Below are 23,587 nucleotides of genomic sequence, written 5' to 3'. Positions count from 1 at the left end.
TTACAGTTTTTTGGAAAATTTGGAGGATTTCTTTTTGGGTGAAAAGGCATTTGTTGGAAATTCCTGACCAGCACTAGGTACAAACATGTTTTCAGGGCATCTGAGGTATCTCAGATTTAGGCTCTAATTTACTAACTACTATGGAATATAATCTGTAAACAAAACAAATGTAAATTGAAAACGCATTTATTCCTGTTAAGGCATTCCTTAAACTTAGGTACTTTACTCTGAAATTATCTTTTCTGTAAGTGTATATTTATTTCTGATGATGGCAATCAGTGTTGGAGATTACATCACTTCTCCCCAAACACTGATAGCTATATACAGAATCAATTGGCTTGTAAGAAAATATAAATCTATGTTTATGTCTTTTTGATTTCAGAAACAGCTGCATTTATTTTTGTAACTTTCAGTTTAATACTCATCTCCAAATATCGAGTGCTGCAGATTTCAGCCATACTGGCAGTGTTTAGCAGATCTACTGAAACTATTGCCGTGAAAAAAAAATTACGAGATTGATTAAGTGGTAGTATCATTCTAAATACGTCTGGCTCTGGGAAGAAAATCTAGGTTGTATATATATATATTAAAAAACCCCAAAACATATATATATATATACACACACACACACATATATATACACACACATATATTTATATAACCCCGTAAGTCTTCTAACTTTAAACCCATTAGCGTCCTTGGAGGTTGGTTAGCTTTAATGTATAGTTTAGCTCAACATTAAATTCTATGATATTGTGTGGAGCTTTTGGAAGGCTTTTGCTTGTTCTGCAAGCCACGTCAGCCTCCCTGATGATTGCTCGTCAAGTGCGTTGCACTGTAAAACTGAGGTCTGAAATGCATTTTTTATTATAAGTAACACATGACATGTTAGAAGTGTTATTTTTAGAAACATAAATAATTTAAAGATTCTAGAAATATGTAGTAAGGAGCATAATAAGGATATCCTTATAAGTTTTTATACTGAAGAGGAGAATAGAATCTACAATGTGTGCTTGTCACTATGCGCTGTAGTTATAAACAGTGCCATTTATCTATATTAATGTTTACAGAGCTACACATGATATTCCTTAAGAACTGATGAGCACTGTTGTGAGAGGCTCTCAAACCCTCCACGGAGGTGCTGGTTTTCATTCCTGGGGGTGTTCCCCTGCCTGATTTTCAGGCACAAGGAACAGAGACACCTAAATGAGGAGGGTGATCTCCTAGGATCTGTGTTGCCGGCACGGAGAGGGTGGTCAGGCAGGAGGCTGGTGGGAGGGTGATGTTTTGCCTGCAGGAGCAACTGCTTGCCTTCCACTGACTGTGCAGAGGGGGCTCCCATGGGGACCAGCCTCCAGGCAGGGTGTACCATTTCCCCATGCCTCAGCAGAGTGAAGGAGGGAGGTGGTATCCTTGTCTCTTTAACATGTCCTTCTATATCTTTGCTCAGCTGCAGAGGTTCCTCCAGGACACCGAGTTTGCTCAGGGTGAGGACAAGCGAGGAGCTGGATCAATTCTCTTGTTAAAACAGTGTTAACGTATCACTGAGATGCCAAGCAAAGGTGACAGGAGATTTGAAAGTGGGTTTCTTGTATAAATGCTTGGTCAAATTCAAATACATCATTTACTGAATGAAAGTTTTAATTAGAGGCAGCTCCACACTCAGATGCAGATCACAGATAGAGTCGTTTGCATGTGACCATGTCCCTGGCTGATGGGATGGCTTTACAGGCGCTGGGTGAGCTCCCAGCCTCAGACTCTGTCAGCTTGCTAGGTTTCACATCTCAGATCTGGATGTGCAAGTGTGCCCTTGGGTGGGTAAAAGGACAGGAGTGCAAGAGGGATGGTGGCACTTAAAAATGACACTGAGCTCTCTATTCCCTGTCCCTTTGTCTAGCAGTAGTGGCACTTTTGGCTATTGGAGGCCTTGTGATGAAGTGCTGTGTGGAAGGAGCCATTCAGGATAACCGAATCAAAGGCTCTGAGAGGGACTGTGTTATACTGTGTGCTCTTTAGGGCAGTTCTTTTGTTCTGTCAAGGCTTTCTATCACACTGCTGTATAGAATTTAAAAGGATCTGCAGCTTTAGAGATTCATTTTTTTATGAACAAACATCTGGCTATGCAATTGCTTTGTGGAAGTGAACTCTGAACAGACTTACGTTTTTGTATCAGTTATGTTCAGCTGTTCAGAGAGACAAGGACTCGGAGCCCTTTGGAGGAAAAACAAGGCATATGCCAGAATGGCAAAGTATGTTCCTGCTCACTTCTGTATCTGCTGGAGTTGCTTTCATACTTGAATCTTTTAGCTCCTCCTGCAAGATGCACTTTGCACCGTCAGTCTAGTGCTTTGCTCTGCCACGTTCAAAACATAACTGTTTGATGCCAGATAGTTGCCAAGTTGCAAAAAATACCATTCTTTGAGTCCTACAGAGCTGAGATGACAGGTGCTTAGCATGACCTACAGAAAATATGACAATCCTGGAAAAAACAAACAAACAAACAAACCTGAAACAGATAAGTAACATCTGAATGAAGAGGTTAGTCCTTTGAAAAATGATAACTGGAGCTGGGGCACTCCAGTATGAAGATCCCTTGTCATTCCGAAGATAATACTTCAGGATAAAAATAGATAAGATTAATAGATAATGATAAATAAGATACTTCTTAGAAATCTATTCTGATTTCATAAATGGGTATGTAATATTTCTATCTATAGGCATATCATGGATGAAAAATTAGAGGCTACAGAAAAAGACAAAATAGTCATAAGGATTTGCATTATGACAAAGAGAAAATTTTGAGTCTTTGCTGGCACTGCAAGCCCACTTCAGAGAAATCAGTGTGACAAGCATTCTGGAGATGTAAGGAGATGGTGTTTAAGATTTAAGACCCTATGGAAAGAATGCAATATACTTGGGTCTGATTTGACTCCACCAGTTTTTCCATTCTGGGATTACATATCTTCTCAAATTTAAACCATTAATCAGGTGGCATCATGAGAAGTTGCAGAGGGGTTGTTTTGAGCAGAGCTGCATAAACCATGTACAATTCTGAAAATGTCTCTTAGCACTTTAGACACATCGGTAGGCATGCAGGATAAAGCATTTTGGTTTGTATTTTGAGTGAAGAGAGAGAGCATGTAGTCTGCTATTTTCTAATCATAAGATTTTTGAGCTAGAATTCTTCAAACAGACAATTCTGCAAATAAGGCAGTGGATTGGCCCCTAGTTAAGGGAGGATGGACATGAAAGATGAGAATAAATGGATAGAAAATGCTCTCATGAAGGAGCAAGAGAAGATAAATGAGCAAATTGTATATATGATGCGTGGTGTATTGTTGACAGATGCCTCCCAGGGATGTAAAATATATCCTATATAGATGTATATATAGCATATAGGAGATTTGTGTGTATAGATGGTATATGTGTATTAAGAAATGGATAGTAGCAGCAGAGCATCAGTCAAATGAGAACTTCTACCAATGTTATATGAGTGAACCAACTACAAAGCTCAAGATTTTATTTATAACTTTTTTTTTTGCCAATCAGTGCAACAAATTAGATGGATATAAGAATGCCAGGGATTTCATCCTGTGCCCTTTTTTACTACTTAAAAACCAGCCATAGTTATGTCACTTAGCGATGAAAGTGGTCTTGACACAGAGTTTGTTTGTCTTTGAGAAGGAGTATGAAGATGAGAAGTTTTATATATAGAGGAGAGAAGTTAAGTGGGGAAGTGGGGGAAATTTTTGAACCCTGCAAGTGTTTTCTGGTAGTATTATCAGTATGAGTTGAATCATAGTCTTGTCCATGCAGCAGGAGATGGAAAGTAGTCAAAGCCATGTTTTCAGAAATGGTTCTCCACTTACAGCTGCAGAGCAGCCTCTGCAATGGATGCAGCTAGCAGGATGCTGCTCACTGCTGTTGCTCTGTACAGCTATTGTAGCTTATATGATGTGGATGTGAACCATGTATTTAAAATCAATCCTGTGCTGACATGTGGAAAATAATTTGCATCTTGGAAGCACAAATATATTTTCTCTCAGAGGTTCAAGAAATGGTTTTGGATAGGAAGGTAATTTTAAAATATGAAAGAACCATATTCATTTTACTCTAGGAAGCAGTGACAGTGATTAAATACAAACTACATGAAACTGTGTCATACCGGTGGTCCATCTGTCCTGGCATTGGCAATGGGAGATGCTGTGTAAGAACACATGGGCTGGGCCACTGTCAGGGTCCATTTCACTTAGTCCCTGCAATATTCATGGCTATTTGATTATAGGTACCTTGTGTATGCCTTTAAGTATCTGTTCATGGAGCCATTGTTCATTACTTTAATCCCTGTCTGGGTTGCCTTCTGATACTGTCTGCCTGGACAGCTTTCTGTGGCAACATGTTGCAGAGAGTCACAACTTGTTGTGTGACATAGTGATTGCTTTGATGTGTTTTACATTGCTCTTCTAATTTTTTCAAATACTTCCTTATTTTAGTAATGTGGAATTAGGCGAAAACAGCTTTGCATTAATTCTGCCTATGGCCCCGCATGATATTGTAAACCTCTGTCATATTCCCCCACCTTCACCCTATCCTTTCTTCTCCAAATGGAAAAGCCTTTTGAGTTTAGAGAGGATAATTTACTGGTAGGTAACACCAAGGCGAAGTAACCTGCTGGGTCATCAGCAATGCCAGAGCTGCCTGGCAAGCGAGACAAATAAGGTTGGAACAGCATTAGGAAGTGGATTTTTTTTTGTCTCTCTCCCAAGCTAGCTGTTCTCTTGCAGTTGTGTATGCTAAATGAAGATTGATGATTGTAAGTTTGGGGAGCTGTGATAATTCCTTGGACTGCAGTTAAGTGATTAGTGTTGTCTCAGAATATGGCTCCTGAGGATTCGGTGGTTAAGGGACTCTTGTCTTCCCACTCTTAATTCATTTTTAAGATGATCCATGAATTTTAATTCCCAAAGCTTTGTGTCATTTGTCATATGTGGATGTTCTGTGAGATTTTCCCAGTAATGCAGACTGCTTCTTCAAGAGAATTCTTCCCTTGTCTCCCTTAACTGTACATTTGGATTTCTTTTCATGGGATTCAAACTAAAAGCCTGGCTCATGCACAAATGCAGTGTGAGACCTTTGACTCTCGATCCACACAATGTTCTATACTATTAAAAGGAGTGTTCTTTATAAGAAGAGAGAGATTACAGTGCTACAGCAGGTGCCTGTAATTTCAGTTTCTTGCCCTTTAATTTGTCTGGCATTGTAGATATTTTTCATTTAATGACTCATTTTTCCTTAGCCCCTCTACCAGTGTCTTTTGTCAAGGTCTTTGTAGTTTCAAGCCCATTTCTATCTTGAAATTCTAGCAGATTGTCCCTTCAGAATAGGTTCTAGAAACAAGTTAGTTCCTACATTCAAGTTTTGTTATCTTTTGAATTAAAGCTATTTTCAGGTACACCCTTTTCTAAAGTTCGCATGTTTTGTGAACAAAAGTAAAAGTAGTGGTAACCATTTTTCCTGATCTCATTTCTGAAACATCTCAGGTACTTGGAGAGTTAGTGCATTCATTAAATTAACAATAAAAACAAACTTCTCCATAATTTTCAATCCATATATGCTTATACTCTTTAATTATGGAAAAATGCACTCTATTTAGCAGAAATTATTCTACTTCGTGGTTACTACATAAAAATTCTTGGCACATGAGCAACATTTCAAATTTCAACACAAAATCCAAGTTCTAACAGCAAGTAACCATCAGTGTAAGGGGGTGATTGTCCTAAGTGCATATAAAAGAAACGACAGCACAGCAGGGGAAAGCTTTGCTGTCATTAAGAATGCACATTTTAGGATGGATGTTAGTGCCAAACTGTAAATGTAACCCTGAAGAGATACTGACTCCTTTGCTGCTCTTTCTTGTCATGAGGCAGAAGCAGGAAGCAGTGGCATGGAAATGCAGGTTGTTAAGGAGGGGTGATGGGCTGAGGAGCAGAGAAGGAATAGGAATGTAGCCAGGGAAGGGGACCTGAGGACAGGGGAAGTGGGTACGGCAATGGGGAGTTTGGAAGGAGATGGTAAACTAGGTAGGAGCTGGGGCAGAGCATAATTTACACCCTATGTATTCCTATTTTATGGAGCTTTTTAAAAAAATAAATAAATAAATAATTTGTATAATCAGATGGTATTTGTTGCCAAAATTGTCTGGGAATGAAGCAAAGCTGTGCTGGCAGTGAGGCAGTTTGCTGGGCAGTCCCAGTTTGCCCATTACCAGGTTGGTGCCTTCACCATTTGCTTCAATGACTGTTGTTCTTTAGGTACCCATGACCAGGCCACTTGGAATCAACTCCGAAAAGCTCCAAATGCTCCTGGGTTGTCCTGACTGCAACACGGGGCAGGACACACCTGAAATGTGTTATGACGTAAAAGATATTGTATTTCTAAAATATATGGCTTTGTGACATTTGAAAATGGGCATCCAAAACGAAAAAGATACTTCACAGCTTTCTAGTATTGAGGAAAATGCCAACACCTGCCCTCCAGAGAGGGCAGTATGTAGAGGACTCAGTTTTTGTGTTTTGCAAATACTTTCAAGAGAGCATCATGGACATGCCCATGAGTAAAAGAGTAATTTGTATATTTAGTCCAGAGCAAAATTTTGTATACAGTAACTAAAATTTGAGGGCAAATCTTGAAAGGAGCTACCAAATAATAATATTTATTCATTAAATGATACAGGTGTCCTGTACAAAATGTGTGTCCATGTATTAAATCGTATAAAGCCATGTTGGGGCCACATTGAGGTGGCTGATATAAAATTTCATGACACTTAAGCATTTAATTTTGCAGTTTTTCCCTTTTAATGTAGTGTTTGTGGGCAATACACAAATGTGAATTAAGAGTTGGGTTTAAAGGTACTTGAAATCACAAGTGGGTTTACTTGGAAAGTGATTTTCCATATAGTATAAGCCAGCTTGACTGTATGAAGAGGCATATTAAACCTAGGATTAGACCACATCTAGTAGATTTGTGCATGAAAACGTGTAGCCTGTGCCTCTTGTGTGCATGCCTCTTCCCTTTATTATTAATTTACTATCTTCTCAAATATTAGAATTAATTATGTTTATCCTGACTTTAAAGTAACAAGCATGCGAACACAATGGCATTGAGGAAACTCCTCTGTAGTAGTGGTATGAACAAGGATTTTAATAGGATTACTTCTGAAATTTCTGTAGGAAAAAAAAAATATAATTGCCTTTAGATATGCTGGTGTAAATTATTCATTAGCCTAAGTGGACAGAAGTTCTTTTGACACTTGTGTTTCCACTGGTACTGTAAGGAAAACTAGATAAGGAGCAGAGTAAGTGAACTTTGCTCAGCCTGCTTTCACCTCTGGCTGTGAAAACAGAAGTTTAGAGCTAGAAAAATCTGATTTTATCTTTCTGCCAGGAGTCTTGCAAACAGCTGCTGTCTACTTTTCATGCTTGTGAAAATCTCTAGTTTAGCATTGCGGCATCTTGAGTAGCAGTATCTCCACTTGGAGACTGGGACGAATCTGTGTGTGTCAGGGTGCAGCTTCCTTGTTAGGGCAGTAGATTAGATCTCCCTGTTGTCTGACAGAGAAGACTGTAATCACCTTCCCTCCATCACTAGCAGGATGAATTAACTGCTGTATTGAATTTGTGCCTTTTGCAGTGTTTGTATCACAAAATGTTTTAAAACACTTTATTAAAAAAAATCATTATATATCAGATGTTATTTACCAATTTCAATATTTAGATCAAGAAATGTTAATATTGAGGAAAGAAATATTAACAATAATTTGACTATATTTAAGTTGCAATAAAAAATAGAATCTGAAATTGTTATTTCAGAGCTACTTTAGGTTTGTCTTATTCTTAGTTTGTGAAGTAGGGAGCTATATTCAGATTTCATTAAAACATACGGAGAAGTGTAGTGATATAAGTCAGTAAATGATTAGTTTGTGTCTCTCTTCCTGGCTGGAGAACTTTTATGTAAACTTTTAGTTTCTTTCCCTGGAAAACACAAGCACTATCTGTTCATCATTACGTGCCACATTTACAGTAATTTCTCATAGATTTGCCTATATGTGGCCATTTAGGTAGAGAAGATCAGACTAAATTGCAAAAGTCGATGGCTAGTAACTGTAGATGGACAGTGGCACCAGAGGATGCTGATGGCAGCAGGAGCTGGATGTACTTCAGGTGCAGCTCAGGTACACAAGGCACATCCAGCATCAGGATACGGCCACACCAGCCTCAGCATTGAAACTACTGCTGCTGCTTTACAGGTTTTCCTTGCAGCTTTTGTTGTGGGCTCTCTCCTTTTTTATGCGAGTAATAGGAACCATGTGTGTAATAGAAGTTTAGTGAAACTAAGCCAGAATGTCTTCAACTTGCTTAAACATTTTCCCATCAAGAAATGAAGCCAATCCAGTAAATCAAACGCATGCTCTTTGTAAGCCAGACCTGTAAGACTTTATCAGGTGGAGGCCCGGCCCAGGGTGGAAGGCTCACTCTGCAGTTTGATGTCTGCATCAGGGTGCAGGGCAGTAACCATTGTGTCCCACACGCAAATCAACTATTAAGGGATAAAGGGACTAACTCCATTTTCAAGTCAGATAGTATTAGGGATCTAAGAAGGAAGTTATGGAGAAGAAAAAAATGTAATATATGTTACTATTTGGAACAGAATCCATTAGAAATTCAAGTTGTATATCATTGTTAAAGAAATGTGAAATAAAGCTCCAGGAAAGGACTGGGATTGGGTACAACTCAGCATTTGTGTATGATCTCTTGAGGACTCAACCCATTTGTAAATCCCTAATTTCTTTTTTGGAGAAAGTCTTAAATAGTAAGAGTAGAAACATTAAGACATTACTTTCTCCTTTCTCCTGTTCATATTAGCAACAGAGTAAGAATGTTTTTAAAAAGGGAGAAACTTAAATTTCTGCAGACAAGAACCAGTACTGTTTTTCTCAGTTGTTTTTTCCTTCCTCTCATAGGTGCTGTGAAAACTGCTGCTGTTTCTAAGAGAAGCTACCTAATTTTGATTGATTAGTTCATTTGGCTAACGTAATAGATACAGTCATTAAATTAACTATCCACATAAAAAGAAATTCAGCAGAACTTCTGAGGGGAAGGAGGGGATGAAAGTTTTAGAGCTGTGGCTATTAAAACAGGTAGATTCATGGAGTATGGAGATAGCTAATCCCCCCTGAAGTGCAAGGAAAGATGATGTATGAGCAGGGAGGTGTTTGAGGATAAAAGAGATATGGATAGGCATGAGGATAAAGGAGAATTAAAGTGTCCTAGCTAGTCAGATACAGAAATCTACTAGCAAAGTGGCTCTTTTTTTTTTTTTTTTTAGTTTATCTTGCTGTATTTTTCATTTAGCTCATGGCTGATACTGAGAATGTTTTAAGACCATAGTGTAATGCGAGGTAATGCTAGTTGTCCCTTGTACTCTTACTGACTGACAGATAGAAACATCCTTTCTGTTCCCTCTCATCTAGTTTTTCACTTTCTTGGTTGTTGTTTCATAATAATAATCAACTTGCCTTCTCTTCCCTGGTGTACAAGGTGAGCTGTTCTGAAAAGTTACCTCCCCTAGTCACTCCTTCCATATCTATTAGTCCTGTTAATAAAAGGATTCTTTTGGCACTTTTCTCAAAGCAACATGCTGGTAGTATCCCATCTTCTACAATAATCTCCTATATGAATCTGATTCCCTCCCTTTTCCATTCTCTTGAGGAGGGTAACTTCCCTTATTTAATTGAGTTATAATTGAGACCTTTCTGGGTTACTTGGTAGGGGATGTATACCATGGGGGGAAAATCTTTCACTTGATGGGAAGTTTTGTCATCCTCACGTGCTTGGTGCCCAAACAGTGCCCATTCCTTTTACTGCAGCCTGCTCAAGTGTGATGCTGCAGGACGCTCTCTTCTCACATCTTGCTTCTGCAACGTGAATTAGCATGAATTGTGCAGTTGATATGGCATCTTTCTCTTATCACTGTTTCCATCATTTCCCTGAACCTGTTGTTTTCTCTTGAATGTCTCCATATGGCTGTTGACAATTTCCTACTGGCATTCGACCCAATCAGGCCTTTCTGCTGATTTCAGGTAAAACTTTGTCTTCCTTTCAGTGGTGCATCTCAGCTCAGATCTCTCATTTGATGCCCTTGTCTGGTACCATATTTAATCTGAATTTTCAGGTGTACCTAATGGAGAGTTGTGGAAATAGAAATTGGGGTGAACAGACAGAGAAATTATAGAGAATTCCCACAGTGTCCAAGGAGACAAAGCAATGATATCAGGTATCATGAAGCCAGTCATTTATCTCATTTATAACACTGATATGCCAAAGATGCATTTTAGTACTATGATTATGAACTCCCTTTATTTTTACATTTCTTAAGTTTTTAATTCTTCCTATGGCCTCTAAAAGAGGTCACTATTGTTTCTGTTCTTTTTCTTCCATAACTTTTAGGTATTCCGTCTTGACAATTTCTTAAAGCCAGAGTGTTAGTTTTTGTTCAGAAGCTGGTGATGGGCATTTTCTTTCTTTTCTTGAAAATGGAAGTTTCCATCTCATTTGCAGGGATAATTCCCGGTTTGTTATCCATTTCATATTCAAATATAAAGCTGTTCCCTTCTCAAAAATCTCTAATGGCCTTTTTTTTTTTTTTCCTTTCTTTCAAGTGAAAATCCTTTATAATCTTCTGTTTCTTTCTTTCTGTTTCTTTCAACACTTGGCCTGCTCTGTCCTCTTTTCTCTTGCCACGTCATTTCCCACCCCCCCTTTTTTTTTTTCTTCCTGTAACAGCCTCTTTCTGTTGGGAAACCTGTCTATTTCCAAAGCTCATCTGCTTTTCTGGGTTCCCAATCCCAGCTTTGGTTTGGTAAACCGCAAATGCTACAGTTCATTAAGGTAGAATTTAAGTGCGTATACATGCATGATCTTGGATAAGGATAATTTTCTTAGTTGGGGCCCTCTTCTTTAAGAAAATTTGCCCAACTACCTCCTACTCTGTACTATTGTTGTGACTGTTTGGGAGAGTTGGAAGAGCAGAGAGGAGCTTGCTCATTTTTTTTGTTCTGGCACTTATGCTGTTGGGTCCGTATGGGATGAGCTCATATGGTTTTGACTTAAGATAATGCTCCAAAAAAAGATGCTGCTGTAAACAAAACTACACTACTTGATTTGTGTACATTTTTAAAATAACAGACCTCTGAAAACAGAATTACTATTATTAGCCTAACTGGTTTTGCCTTGTAAAAGCCACAGATCACATGTGCTTCTTTCCTGTGAAATGTTTTATTTTTAGGTCTTAACATATACAGGTTTTTGCCATGCCTTTTCAAAGAATTTTGAAAATGCCTCAGTGAGTGTTTCTAAAAATCTCGTTCTGCAGTATTGTCTTCTACAGTGTAGATGTATTTTTTTTTTTCACTATAATTTTCTACATCCCTCATGTGTTTAAGATTTTTTTTCCACATTCTGTGCATTCCCATATGCAGATTTTCTTTATAATTAATACCAAAACTGCTACTTAAACTGACAAAGATGGCTTTTAGGCTGGCAGGCAAGGTAAATTATTCCTATTTCATCTCTACCATAGGAAACAGTTGTATGATTTATGTTGAAATATATATTATTTTAATGCTTATTGCTCAGTGTCTTACATTGCTTAAATAATTTTCATTGTGTTTCACAAATGTTTCACTATAGCTTTTTGTTTGTTTCAAAATAATGACTTTTAACAAAATTACACATTTATGTGCCTCACTGTTACTGAAGGCAAAACATTACTCCACCTATGAGGTGATTTCATGAGAAAAACATATCTTTTGGCATAAGTTTCTAAGACTGTGTCTGACTGTTAGGTTGTAGCTTAATTTGTGTGTAGCACTGATTGTGTTACTGGATCTGCAAGAGTGTTGTTTTTTTTATGATATTTTCTGTGCAGTGAGTCGTAATAACAACAAAGTATAACATGGCATCATTTGTGGGTTTTTCTACTTGATAAACTATTCCTGGACATATCCTGCTTGCCATGTTGCTTAGGCTAGGCTTTAAAAATGCCTTTAAATTTCAGACTTGTCATCTGTTTGTAAGCTCTGGACTTTGTCCCCAGGAGGGACTGGTGACCCCATGGCGTTTCCCTTTCAGCCAAGCTCATTTTGGGAACTGAGGCACTGCAACAGACCTTGAGAGCTGGGGGAATGCCAGCAGCTTCCCAGCTGTTTTCAGCCTTTTTGTCCTGAAAACAGGGACTGAGCAGGAGTTGCGGTATGGATGGATGTGCTTAAGAATTGTTCTCCTGGTCTACTTTGAAAGTAAACACAACTTGGATAACCTGGGTCTGCCAGTCAGAGGGGTTGCAGGGGGACAAGAGCAGCTGTCTGATCACCCGCAACCCTGGAGCTGCATGCTGGGGAACCCTACGTAACCTCCAGGAGAAAGAGGACCCTGCCATGGTGCAGGCAGAGCAGCCCAGGTCAGGTCAGAGGGGCGCTTGGCCAACTGTCCTGTCCCAGTGGCCCGAGGAAGATGCTGAGGGAGAAGCAGAAGAGCAGAGAACCCTTGTATGTGGCTTCCCCACTTTCTGAGTCAAGTATGATTTCTGTATGTTTGGTAGCCCTTTGTTAGACCCATTAACTTGTCCATTCCCAGCTTGAATCAGTACAGACCTCGAGCTCCCATGTTTTCCTGTGGCAAGAAGTTCCACATTGTAACCAGCAGCTGTGCCAGAACAGGTCTCTTTTTCTTAGTTTTGAGCTTATTGGTCTCTTCTGTTACCTCCTCTGGTTCTTGCATTGTACAACGCAGAGAATGATCAATCTCTTTGTTTTCTCATGCCAGATACAATCTCCAAATCTTTGAGGACATAATATATGATCTTCCAGAACTTGAAAACATTAACAGCAATAATTTTGTCAGACCCACATGAGAAGACCCCGTACTTCTCTTTGTCATCCCTCCAAATACAACTATAAACTCTCTCTGAGTTAAGTCATTCTGTTTAATCTATGTCTCTTGTACTATGTGCTTACTTTAATTTCTAGCTTTTTATGATCTCTTGCATCTTCCTTGGCACAAAATCCTTTGTGGCCATCAGGTAAGGAGGACAACCTCACTTTAACGAAGTCCTCCAGAAACAGTTAAGAGTAAAAGTAGAGCCCCGAGCTGTAGAGGCAGCTTTAGTAAATCCGTGGAAGTATAGACTGAGCTGGAAAGAAAGTGTAGTGAACGCTGAGAAACTATGTATCTAACTTCATCAAGCTAAACTAAATACATTTGAAGAGAGCATATGTCTAAATTTTTAAGTCTGGAAAAGGCATACAAACCTTACAGAAATCTTTGAGCTTCCCCAAGGTGGATGAATATCATAAATATTTAATATTTAGTTCTAAAAGGATTTAGAGGGTTGTAATCAGTGACTCAAACAACAGCATCTCTTTTAGGCATTCCTCAATAATAGGTCACTCATAGGCTGCTATGCAAAGCATTAGTATGAGCCTGATCAAAATTAAGGGGGTTCTAGAGGGGGAATCTAGGGGCAGCTGATCACACTGGCTCTGCAGTGCCTGAAGGAGTTGTTCACTCTTTCTTCCTCCCCTATTGACAGCTGCTCAGTTACTTTCCCTCCCTTGCATTAGCTCTGCACCATATCGTACCTCTTCACAAGGGACTTCAGTTACCTAATGCAGCAACAACATGGGGTTGTTGAACCCTCCCAAGTATACATTGACAAGTGCCAGTACTGACACCATGAGTAGTTTGACTGTTAGTTCTGACACCGAGAGTATTTTGATGAGTGCTTGTGCTCACACAAGTTAGGTTCAACACTTCTGCTGAGGAGGCACTGAGACCTCCTGCTTTCAGCAGCAGCCATCTGTGAACTCACTGTGACTGAGGGGACTTCACCTCCGTGGACAGTTGTCCCATGTTTGCTCCTATTCAGAAATTTATTAGCATCCCTCTTTTTTGTTGCCTCTGTTGCTTGCACTTAGATATGAAGTCTTTTTTTTTTTTTTTTTTTAAACACCAGTTTCCATTGATTAATTGACAGTCTGCGTATATTTGAGGTCCTGCTAGAATCTTCTATAGCTTAATTAGCTACTTTTACATCTTTGTGTATAAACACTAGTGCATTCAGATCCCTTCACAACTCTTTTTTTGCTAGACTTCAAGAGCTTTTCATTCCCTGGTTATCTCAGGAGCCTCTCTGTGCTTCCAGGTAATTGAACTCTCTTAGCAAAACTGTCTAGTACCTGTCCACAGTATTTGAAAAGAGGTCTCCTTTGGACAGTGGTATTAACCTTACCTTAGTTTGACTGGAAATACATCTTCTTTGACAGTTGTGTTTTTCAGGAAGACACCTTATTGATCTGGCAAATCATTTTGCCAGAAACAAGTGCAGTCATGTCTCCCTTATAAACCAGGCCCTCCAAAACAGCATAATAGAAATTCCCTCCAGCCCTTAAGTGCATAGATTTGCTGTTTGTACAACTGAATTGGATCCTATTTCTAATATCCAGTCCTGAAGACCATCCAGCTCTTTCCTCTGGGAGGTTTTCAGTCTTTTTTATTCCCCATGCTTTCCAACTTAGCGTTATCAGCATATTTCATTAGAATGCTCCTGGTTTTTGTGCCTGGGTTATTAAAGCAAATACCAAGTTAGCAGTTTGTAGGGCTAATATGAAAGGATCCATACTACTAACTGTGTCCTGCTTGACGCTTGCTCTGGGCTCTCACCAGTGCCTACGAGAGCAGAGAAGTCCATGGCCCCGCTGCCTGTTTAGCCAGGGCGAAGCTCTGGAAAGCCAAGTGGCCGCTGCCCTGGGTGCCGCTCTGCTGTCCTTGCCCTCTCACAGCAGGTCAGGTCGCTTCTACCCTGGGTGTTTTGCTTTTTGAAGGAGAAACATTCAGTTTTACCTCTTCTGCCATGAAAGTCTGTGCTCATTGCCTCCTGTCCCATCAATCAGTGCGTCCATTGTCACGTGTTTTCTTTTTTTTTTTTGTTACTGATTCTTCATCATTTGCAGTTTAATTGTCTCCTCAGTGGGACAGTATCAAATTAGTATACAGATTTAATCTCATTAAAATGTTGCAATCTTTGAAAATGTTTAATGAAATTTCTCATGTAGATTATTTACTTGCCTAGAAGATCATTTTTGACAGAGAGGATTTAGCTGGTTTAGCATTGAAGTGTCTTAGTATAATAAATACAGTGCATTTAACTTCTGTGTGTTTGCCTCAGGTCTGATTGTTTTTCTCTTCAGTGTTTGTTCCAGAGCCTTGTGTACTTTAGAGGCTGAGTTTGCTGTTGCCCAGAGCATTTTCTTCTGACGATGCTGAAGCCGCAGGGGTCTCAGGACAGCAAGTGCGAGGGACGGGCCGGTTGGTGGCTGCCCGGGGCAGCATGGCGCCCGCTGCCACTTCAGTGCCCGGGCCCGCCGGAGCGGGCCGGCAGCCGGCTCCTGCGGCTGGTGGCTTTGCCTACCCTGGCAGCGTGAAGTGTGATCAAGGGCTCACCATATTGGCATTACAAGGTCTTTTAATCATTGTGTCCCTAGGAGTCTGTCCCGGGAGGCCGCTGCCTTTTTCCCTAAGATACTACTTGCTTCAGAAGTGACTCCAACTGTTTTCTCATCCTTATGCTGCTTTTCTTTTTTCTTTTTTTTTTTTTTTTAAGTTCATCTAACTTCTTTACTGTTCACTTTTAGCAGGAAATAGAAGTCTCTTGAATTAAAATCATTATCAGTGGTTGTTTTGAACCTTCTGTGGGAAGACCCCCCACGGTTTTCCTTGTCCTGCCTTCTAGTACTAAAAATCAATGTATCCCATATACTGTGTAACTCCGTTGCAGGTGGTTGGTTCAGTGATTTTTATGAACGTTTTAGGAAAAGTACCCTGCAGATTTTGCACTTTTCAAATGTAAATGTTTAATCAGTTCTTGCTGAGAGGGAGTGCAAGAACCCATGCGCTGCAAGTCTTATGGTTCTTTTTTTCTTCTTCTTGCAGTGACCTGCTGTCTTCTGAATATCTGGAGAGGCATATCGAGCAAGGCGGGAAGACAGTGGAAGTTAAAGTAAGAATTTCACTTTTATGCTTTGCTTTTTTATTTACCTTGTTTTTGATGTAAATGTAAACTCGTCTCTTTTCTTGATGAGAGAGATCTGATTTTTTAGATGTTTTGTTTTACTCTTCTGGGACAAACATGTTTTGTGTCCTCTAACTTTTCAGCTTTTTAAGTAAGACAAATAAACTTTATTGGCAAATGTAGTACATTATTCTTCCTATGGAAATGGTATCCATGAAAGATGTATGCATGGTAGTTCTTTTTAGTAGTAAATGTAATTTACTTTTCATGCCTATTGAAGAAAATCTTTCTGGCTTGGTAGCTAGCATTTCCTCATTGTACTAAACCCCAAGATTGTTGCTTTTAATGAGCTGCTTTGTAAGTTTGAGAAAAACTAGATTTATTATATAATATTTCCAAATATCTAATCACTGTCTCACACTGTGGGTTGCTTTCATTGGATGTTTGTTGGCATAATGGCTACAAGTTCCTGTTTGTTGCAGTTGTCTTCTGTGAAATGTCCCACTGCATTTGCAGGAATGTTTTGTTATTTGCATGCAACATGGGCGAATTTTCTTGAGGACCTTCTGTTTGTTAGGACAATATTTTGTAGTCATCAGGTAAAAAATTGCATGCATGTGCATGCATGTAATATATGCTGTGCATAATGGAAAGTCTTTAAATTTGTCTATCAGGTCAAATTTTGTTCAAAGTTTACATTTTATTAAAAAAAGCCCCAAAGGTCTTTTACTAAATCTGAGATCACTTAAATACCCTGAAACAAATGTGTTAACCTCTCCAATGTGAAAGTAGAAGTGGAAATGGACAAAGCAATCCTTTAGCCACTAAGTAGCTGAATCCTTTGGCCACTGAGTAGCTGAAGATGTGTATTTCCTTTGCTTTATCCCTTTCTAGCATTTGCAAAATTGAAAACTGCTTTATTTTTACTCTCTGATAATAGCCTGCATACATTATCAGACCGAGGGAAACACATACGTGTTCCATGAAATTGTAAAGACTAATTTCTCAGTCAGCTGTGCTCTGCAGTCAAGAAGTCTTGATTCAGATTCAGAATATGAGTCAAAGCAGAAATAAAGATAATAGCTAACATTAATAAGAACAAAACAATCCATTTGTCTGTGTCAAGGTATATATGCAAGATAGCAAAATTAATCTATCTGAGTCCCATCATTGAATTAGGACAAATCTGGTTCTGATGAGTAAGCCTTAATCAAGCAAGGAAACGTTTGAAATCAGTGGCTCTTCTGCTCTAAGTACTGTTTAATCACATGGGGAAGAGATGGGAGGATCACGTCTTCCACAGGAAGGGCTGTAAAGTGTTTTCTGGGCAAAACATCTCCCAGTCTCCTGCTCTCCAGTGATTATTTCCCATTCAGTTGGCTGCCATGCGGGTTGTGGTATACCTTCAGAGATGGCTATCACTGCCTCACTTTGTGCTCTCAAATCTGCTTTAAGTAGAGAACCAGCGTTGCTATGTTGACCTTGATGCTCGAGACGAACCAAATTAGGAGTGAAAGGGTCAGGAGGTTGCACTGCGAGGAAGGGAGTTGCTGCTCGGGTGCTGTGTTTCCCTCCCCACGCCGCCCTGCACCTTGTGCACCTGCTCCGGGAGTTCGGATGGCAGCATTGTCGTGGGAGTATGCCACAAGGAGGATGTATATTTTTTGCTCGTTCTTCTGCATCTGAGTTCCTGGGATCAGAGGAGAGGGAAGCTGCTGCTGTGGCAAAATGTCCAGGAGAACCCATTGGGTGGTCTTGGGCACATTATCAGAAAAGTTCAGATATCAAAGGATTTTTGGAAGGGTGCAGGCTGCCGAGTGCATTTTGATGCCAGATGCTGAGTAAGGTTAATTTCAGTACCCAGTAGCTTTTTAAAAATAAAACTGCTTCCCTCTGACCAGCCAGTATTTTTTGGAGCATCTGTAAGTGCCCTGGAGAGCCCTGTTCATTTGTCAAACAATTTCTGAGAAACCTACAGTGTTGGTTTTGCATTTGAGAAACTGAACTCTGGTTTTACATCAAATATTTTGAAAATTTTACTGCAACTACAAGGATTTTTCATTATGGTAATTTAGTACCTTCAATTTCTGTGGAAACTATTTACCATAACGGGTAAAAACACCTTTAAATTAGAATTTACAGTATGCACCAGGCAAAACATAAATATTATACTAGGTTTTTGGGATTGTGCAGATTACTTAGATAATGATTTTAAAATAGCTAGTAAAAGGGTGCAACTTATAAATAAATCACAAAATATGATCTCTGCTACACAGCATATTCTTAAACAGAAGCAGAAGAGGTGTTTCAGAAAGGAGCCAGGTTTCTATCAGTTGCTTCAATGCGCTGCTCTTCACCCACCTCTGTGCCATTTGTCTTTGGCTGTAGGCAGAAAACGGAGGTGGCCTGGCAACATCTCTCTTGCTGCTTTGGTGATAGAAACAGTGACAGAAAGAAAATGCCCATCTGCCATCCACTGCCAGCTGCAGGCTTTGAGCAGGCCTGTTTATACAGCAAAAGAGCCTCCTCTGCGCTTGGCCCTCTTAGTGACATAAGGAGAGGTGTATTTTAAAATACTTATATATTTTCCCCTTGCATTTCTCAGCATGGGAATACTGTACAAACACATTGTCAGTGGTGTTGTGGTGCCATCAGCAATATGGGAGAAGATGGGAGCTTTGAATCTCTGTGGGAAGGCAGCTGTATGAACACTCAGCAGTTTGGGAATGTTACAGGCATGAATGTGTCTGGGTAGTATGTGCCTGCCTTGGCTCATACACAATGTGGAGTTGATAATTACTTTTGCCACTCCTCCCCCTCTCTGTCTCCCACAGTAAGACTTCCTGTGCAGTAAAATACATATGGATCTTCTGCCAGCACTTAGGATGCCTCAGAGAGGAGAGGGGGACAGGGAGAGGGAGAAACATTCAGAAGTTTAAAAATGGCACTTTGAAGGAGCAAATTTTTTATAGGGAGGAATGTCCTAGGTTTAACACACCTTTTTATTATAGGAGAAAGTTGAATTACATTTGTTTACTGCATAATTCATTAATACGTTGGGCCATTGTCAAGGTGGAACGTGTTACACGTGTTTTTTTTACAGGGTGCCAGCATATAGCAGCTGCAGACTAGAGGCTTCTCTGTGAAATGTTTTTGTTGATTTGGCACATTTAGGCACCACCTAAGATGTTCTTATTAAACCAGCAGCAATATACAGTGCTTAAGAAAAACAAAAGGAAGTAGATCTTTGAATTATTTCAGTTTTTCCCCCTACACCCTCCTTTACTTTAGATCATGTCTCTAACTGCTGGGAAAGCAGCAGTATTGGCCTAAATTTTCTCTGGTAGCAAAGAGAATAATCAATTAATAAGAGAAAAACCCTTCATGCATTGCCTTTTCCTGATTGCATCAGTCCAGATCATCCTATGCTCATAGCACATAAATACTCGACTTGTGTATGCTTAATGCTGCTGCAGTGTATCTCTGTGTCCTTTTATCTCTCTTTCTCTCTCTTTTTTGGGTTATCATTTTGTCACTGATGCTGTCAGTGAGATGAAAGGCAAAAACCAGCTACGGTGCTGTGTAATTCACATTGCTGGATTTTCTCCCTGAGAAGGAACAACTGATATCTATTCAGTGACATTTTCCCATATGAAATGTTTCGGTTTTCTCTCTGTGGAGGGTGTAGAAATAAATATTTCTGCCCGTATTCCCCCCAAACACTGAACAATTCTATGAGATCTTAGGAAGTAGTTTTCTGAAAAAAAAATTAAGCAATGAAAATAATTCAGGTCCCAATTAGAGAACTTGCACAGGTAGAGTTGTGGTGGATAAATGTAATGAATTTTTAATGACATGTTTAAATATAACTAGAAGGAACTATATTTCATAGGCAATCCTAATATTTTTAAATGTGGCGATATAAACACTGTATGTTTATTATGGGCACAGAATTTCAGGAAAAGTGCTTACAGCATACATATACTTCACAGCATGTTCATAATCATGATGGTGTTGAACAGCATGAATGGAGTAATCTTAAATGCTATGGGTTTTTAAAAATGTTTCTCTCCATTGTAGTGTTGACCCAGCCTCAGCCCGCGCAGCACCCACTGCCTTCCTGCCAGCTGCCCGCTCCAGCCGAGCTGCCCCAGCACGGCCTTACGCCCCGCGGTGGCTCTAGCACATGTGCCGTCATTGCAGCTCAGGGAATGAGAGTTATGGGGCAAATGCTGCATAGCAAAGCAGAGCCCTTAGTCTGCAAAAATAGCCATTATTTCCTGTTGTTATGTGTGTTGTTTGGCTATTGATATGCACAAAATGCCTGTTACTGTAGCTTACAGCTATTTTAATGCCTGTTTACAAGAGGGGAAGATTATTGTTCTTTGTTGCCTTGCTATGATTAAAGTCTTGCCTCGTGTGCCATGACGTGTATTTGAAGGGCACTTTAAATGCCCTTTTTAGGAAAGTAATATTGAAGGGAGAAAAATATCAAAATCTTGAAAGGCCGGAGAGGGCTGGACACCTTTGACATGATGGGTGTTGCTTTTTCTGTTAAACTTCCTTCTTCAAATGGGATAAGAGGAAATGGCCTCAAGTTGCTACAGGACAGGTTTAGGTTGGATATCAGGAAAAATTTCTTCACTGAGAGGATTGTCAAGCACTGGAACAGGCTGCCCAGGGAAGTGATAGAGTCACCATCCCTGGAGGTGTTTAAGAGACTTGTAGATGTGGTGCTTAGGGACATGATTTGGTGGTGGACTTGACAGTGTTAAAGGTTGAACTTGATGATTTTGAAGACCTTTTCCAACCTAAATGATTCTATGACTCACGTCTGGTCTGCTCAAGGAGAGGAAGGCATTTCAACTTGCCAGAGAAGCCTGTATGCTGAACAGGCTTTCCTGTGAGGTGTTACGTTTTCTTCCTGAAAACCGGAGTGCTAATTCAGCTGTCAAGAGGGCATGGAAGGGGAGCACGGGGAGGCTCTGCCCCGGGAGGCTGGAGCCTGGGGCTGGTGGGGAGCTGTGCGTGCACGTACCCAAATCTTGCACAACCTGGTGATGAGCTCCTGAGGGAGAAAAGAAACTGAAAAGGAACAAATCATAAATAATGCAGGAATTATATATGCCTGTTTCTGGCAGGGCTTTTTCAGCTGTGTCTGGAGACTAGAGAAGCTGTTAGTACCAGAAAAATCACTCTCTGACTTGTTTGAGAGAAGATTTTGAATAAGGGTTCCTGTAATGTCATCAGAGCTCGTCTCTCCTACTACTGCGATAGAGCTCTGCTTGCCTCATGGCAAATTATTAATAAATCTAGGCCGTAGTCTACTTTGTAGTGATAGCAATAAACTAGCCAAAGAAGAGCTGACAGTCTGTAAGTCTGACACAGTTTTGAAGGAGATTCCTGCAAGTTTGATCTTCAGACTGCTCTCATGAAATATTTTCATTAGTGATTTAGGTAAAAAAGAAAAGTGTGTATAGTAATGAAATTTGCTAGCAGTAGAACATGGGCAAGCATTACAGTGAACAGAAGGATAAGGTGGAAAACTGGCTGTCTTTGACCAATGACATACAATGGGAATTCATAAACTTAAAGTGCCACAAGAAGAAGGTCAGAGTGTAGCGGGGCAGGGAATGTCTGTATGGTTCATACGTTACAGGATGGTGCCATCACAAAGGGAACTGTGGTGCCAGAGTATACTGGTCAAATTACTTCTTGTAGATTTTGGCTAGAATGAATGTTAATATATGTGTCCTGATGAGGAGTTGACAAAATTTTAAAATTTCTGCATGTTTTCAGCTACTCTGGACATTTTTTTTTTTTTTTTCCAGCAGTGTCATGCTGCCACGGTGAGTCAATAAGCACTGACTGTTTCTGCATTGTTTGAATTATGAAGGAAATTCCTTTGGGGTTTAGTAAAATGTGTGGTACCAGGGCAAGAAAATCAGCCATCATATATAATGCATTTGCCTGACCTAATGGTCCAGCAGGCTTACACTTTTAATGTATGTTTGCATTAACATTTTTTTAATATCTGTTTATCTCCCTGCTGTTACTAGTTTCCTTTCTACATACATCCTGCTACTGAGAAGGAGAAAATTGAAAGTGGCAGCTTTCAGTATTAGGAGTCCTTCCCAGACCATGTTTTTCAATACACTACACTAGAATGAATCTCAGATCGTGACTCATGTAGGATCTTGCATGTTTAATTATCTTGTCTTCCTTTTCTTTATGACATTAAAAAAAAAAATCCCAGTGTTTTTAGCTATTCCTTGAAAGGAAAAAAAAATGTCAGAAAGTGGAAGCCATCAAGGGTTTAAAGCGTACATCCCGTTGCAGATGTGGGCCTTGGTGATGAAGTCCTAATTCTGCTGGAGTGAGAAGTTGGGTGACTTTGACTGTTAGGAGTCACATCTTGAGTGCTCTTGGCTGCGATTTTCACATGCCCCAGAGGGAAGGCAGCAGTTCAGTGTTTGAATTTGCAGAAAAGTCCTACCAGAGGAAAGAACTCAGGAGTTATTTTCTATGTGCTATAACATGCAGCATACATAGGCAGAAAGTGGCATCGACCAAGCGCTCTGTAAACTCAAACTCTGCAGAGACTGAGTACAGCTAAGAGAAATTATTTACTGTTGTAACATTAAAGAACATTAAATCCCTTCGTAGATGCTCTTATTAAAAAATAAAAATATCTTTTTGGGTTTAATTTAATCCCTCTAAGGGGGTATTAAGATAAGCAAACTGAAGCTGGTGTACTTTTGAAAGACTGTTTCTGTGCAAGACTTCTGTGCAAGACACTAAAGCAAGACTGCTTTAATGTGACATCTTTACTTACTCGATCTTGACTTCTGTAAATAGCTTTGCCTAGACACTTCTCTGTTCCTTTTGGATACCAAACTGACACTGTATTATATACAGTAGGTTAATATTTCTAAGACACAGTCTCAAGCTCTGTGAATTCCCACTTACAGAGAAGTTTCTGTCATTCACAAGTAATGAGCCAATAAGGAAATCTAATTAGTATTTTTCTCCATTTTACTCAGAATTTTATCTTCTTCTGACTGATTGGTATCCATGTAGGTGTGTGCCAACATCTCATTTTCTTTGTTGTGTTTATAGTAATCTTGTACATGACATGCTTGTAACTTGGCTTCAGACTTGAGTAGGCTGATGAACTGATGTGACAGATTTGTATGGGTAGGTTATAAAGAATTTTCATATAGTCCTTTTAAATGTTTGCTCCCTTATCCCTAACATATAGGCATGCAGGAACACGTCAAAATGACTGTCATTAAAATGACTTGAATGCCATGACTCAGAGATACCAGGCACTGCTACAAGATTTGACTTAAAAGACAGTGGAGTAGGCAGGAAAAGGTAACTAACCCTGTTCTCCTCTGCCTCATCTTTATCCAGCAGCTGATAATTAAAATAATTTTCTGAAACACCAAGGTAAGACAAG

At 39.7% G+C, this 23,587-nt stretch overlaps 1 protein-coding gene across 1 annotated transcript in view; it reads left to right on the top strand.

Annotated features, from left to right (window-relative positions):
• The window catches only part of ADAM22 (ADAM metallopeptidase domain 22), a gene marked incomplete at both ends in the record, with an annotated part of 128,497 nt that overhangs the window by 42,821 nt on the left and 62,089 nt on the right, over positions 1–23,587 (top strand). The window contains one exon of the mRNA XM_080338491.1: positions 16,047–16,113. Within this exon, the coding sequence (XP_080194617.1) occupies positions 16,047–16,113 (67 nt within the window). The remainder of the gene's footprint in view (positions 1–16,046; positions 16,114–23,587) is intronic.

This window comes from Nesoenas mayeri, assembly GCF_963082525.1.
Source record: "Nesoenas mayeri genome assembly, chromosome: 2".
NCBI lineage: Eukaryota > Metazoa > Chordata > Aves > Columbiformes > Columbidae > Nesoenas > Nesoenas mayeri.
Note: the sequence above shows the minus strand (reverse complement) of the source record. Positions and strands in the feature narration are given on the sequence as shown.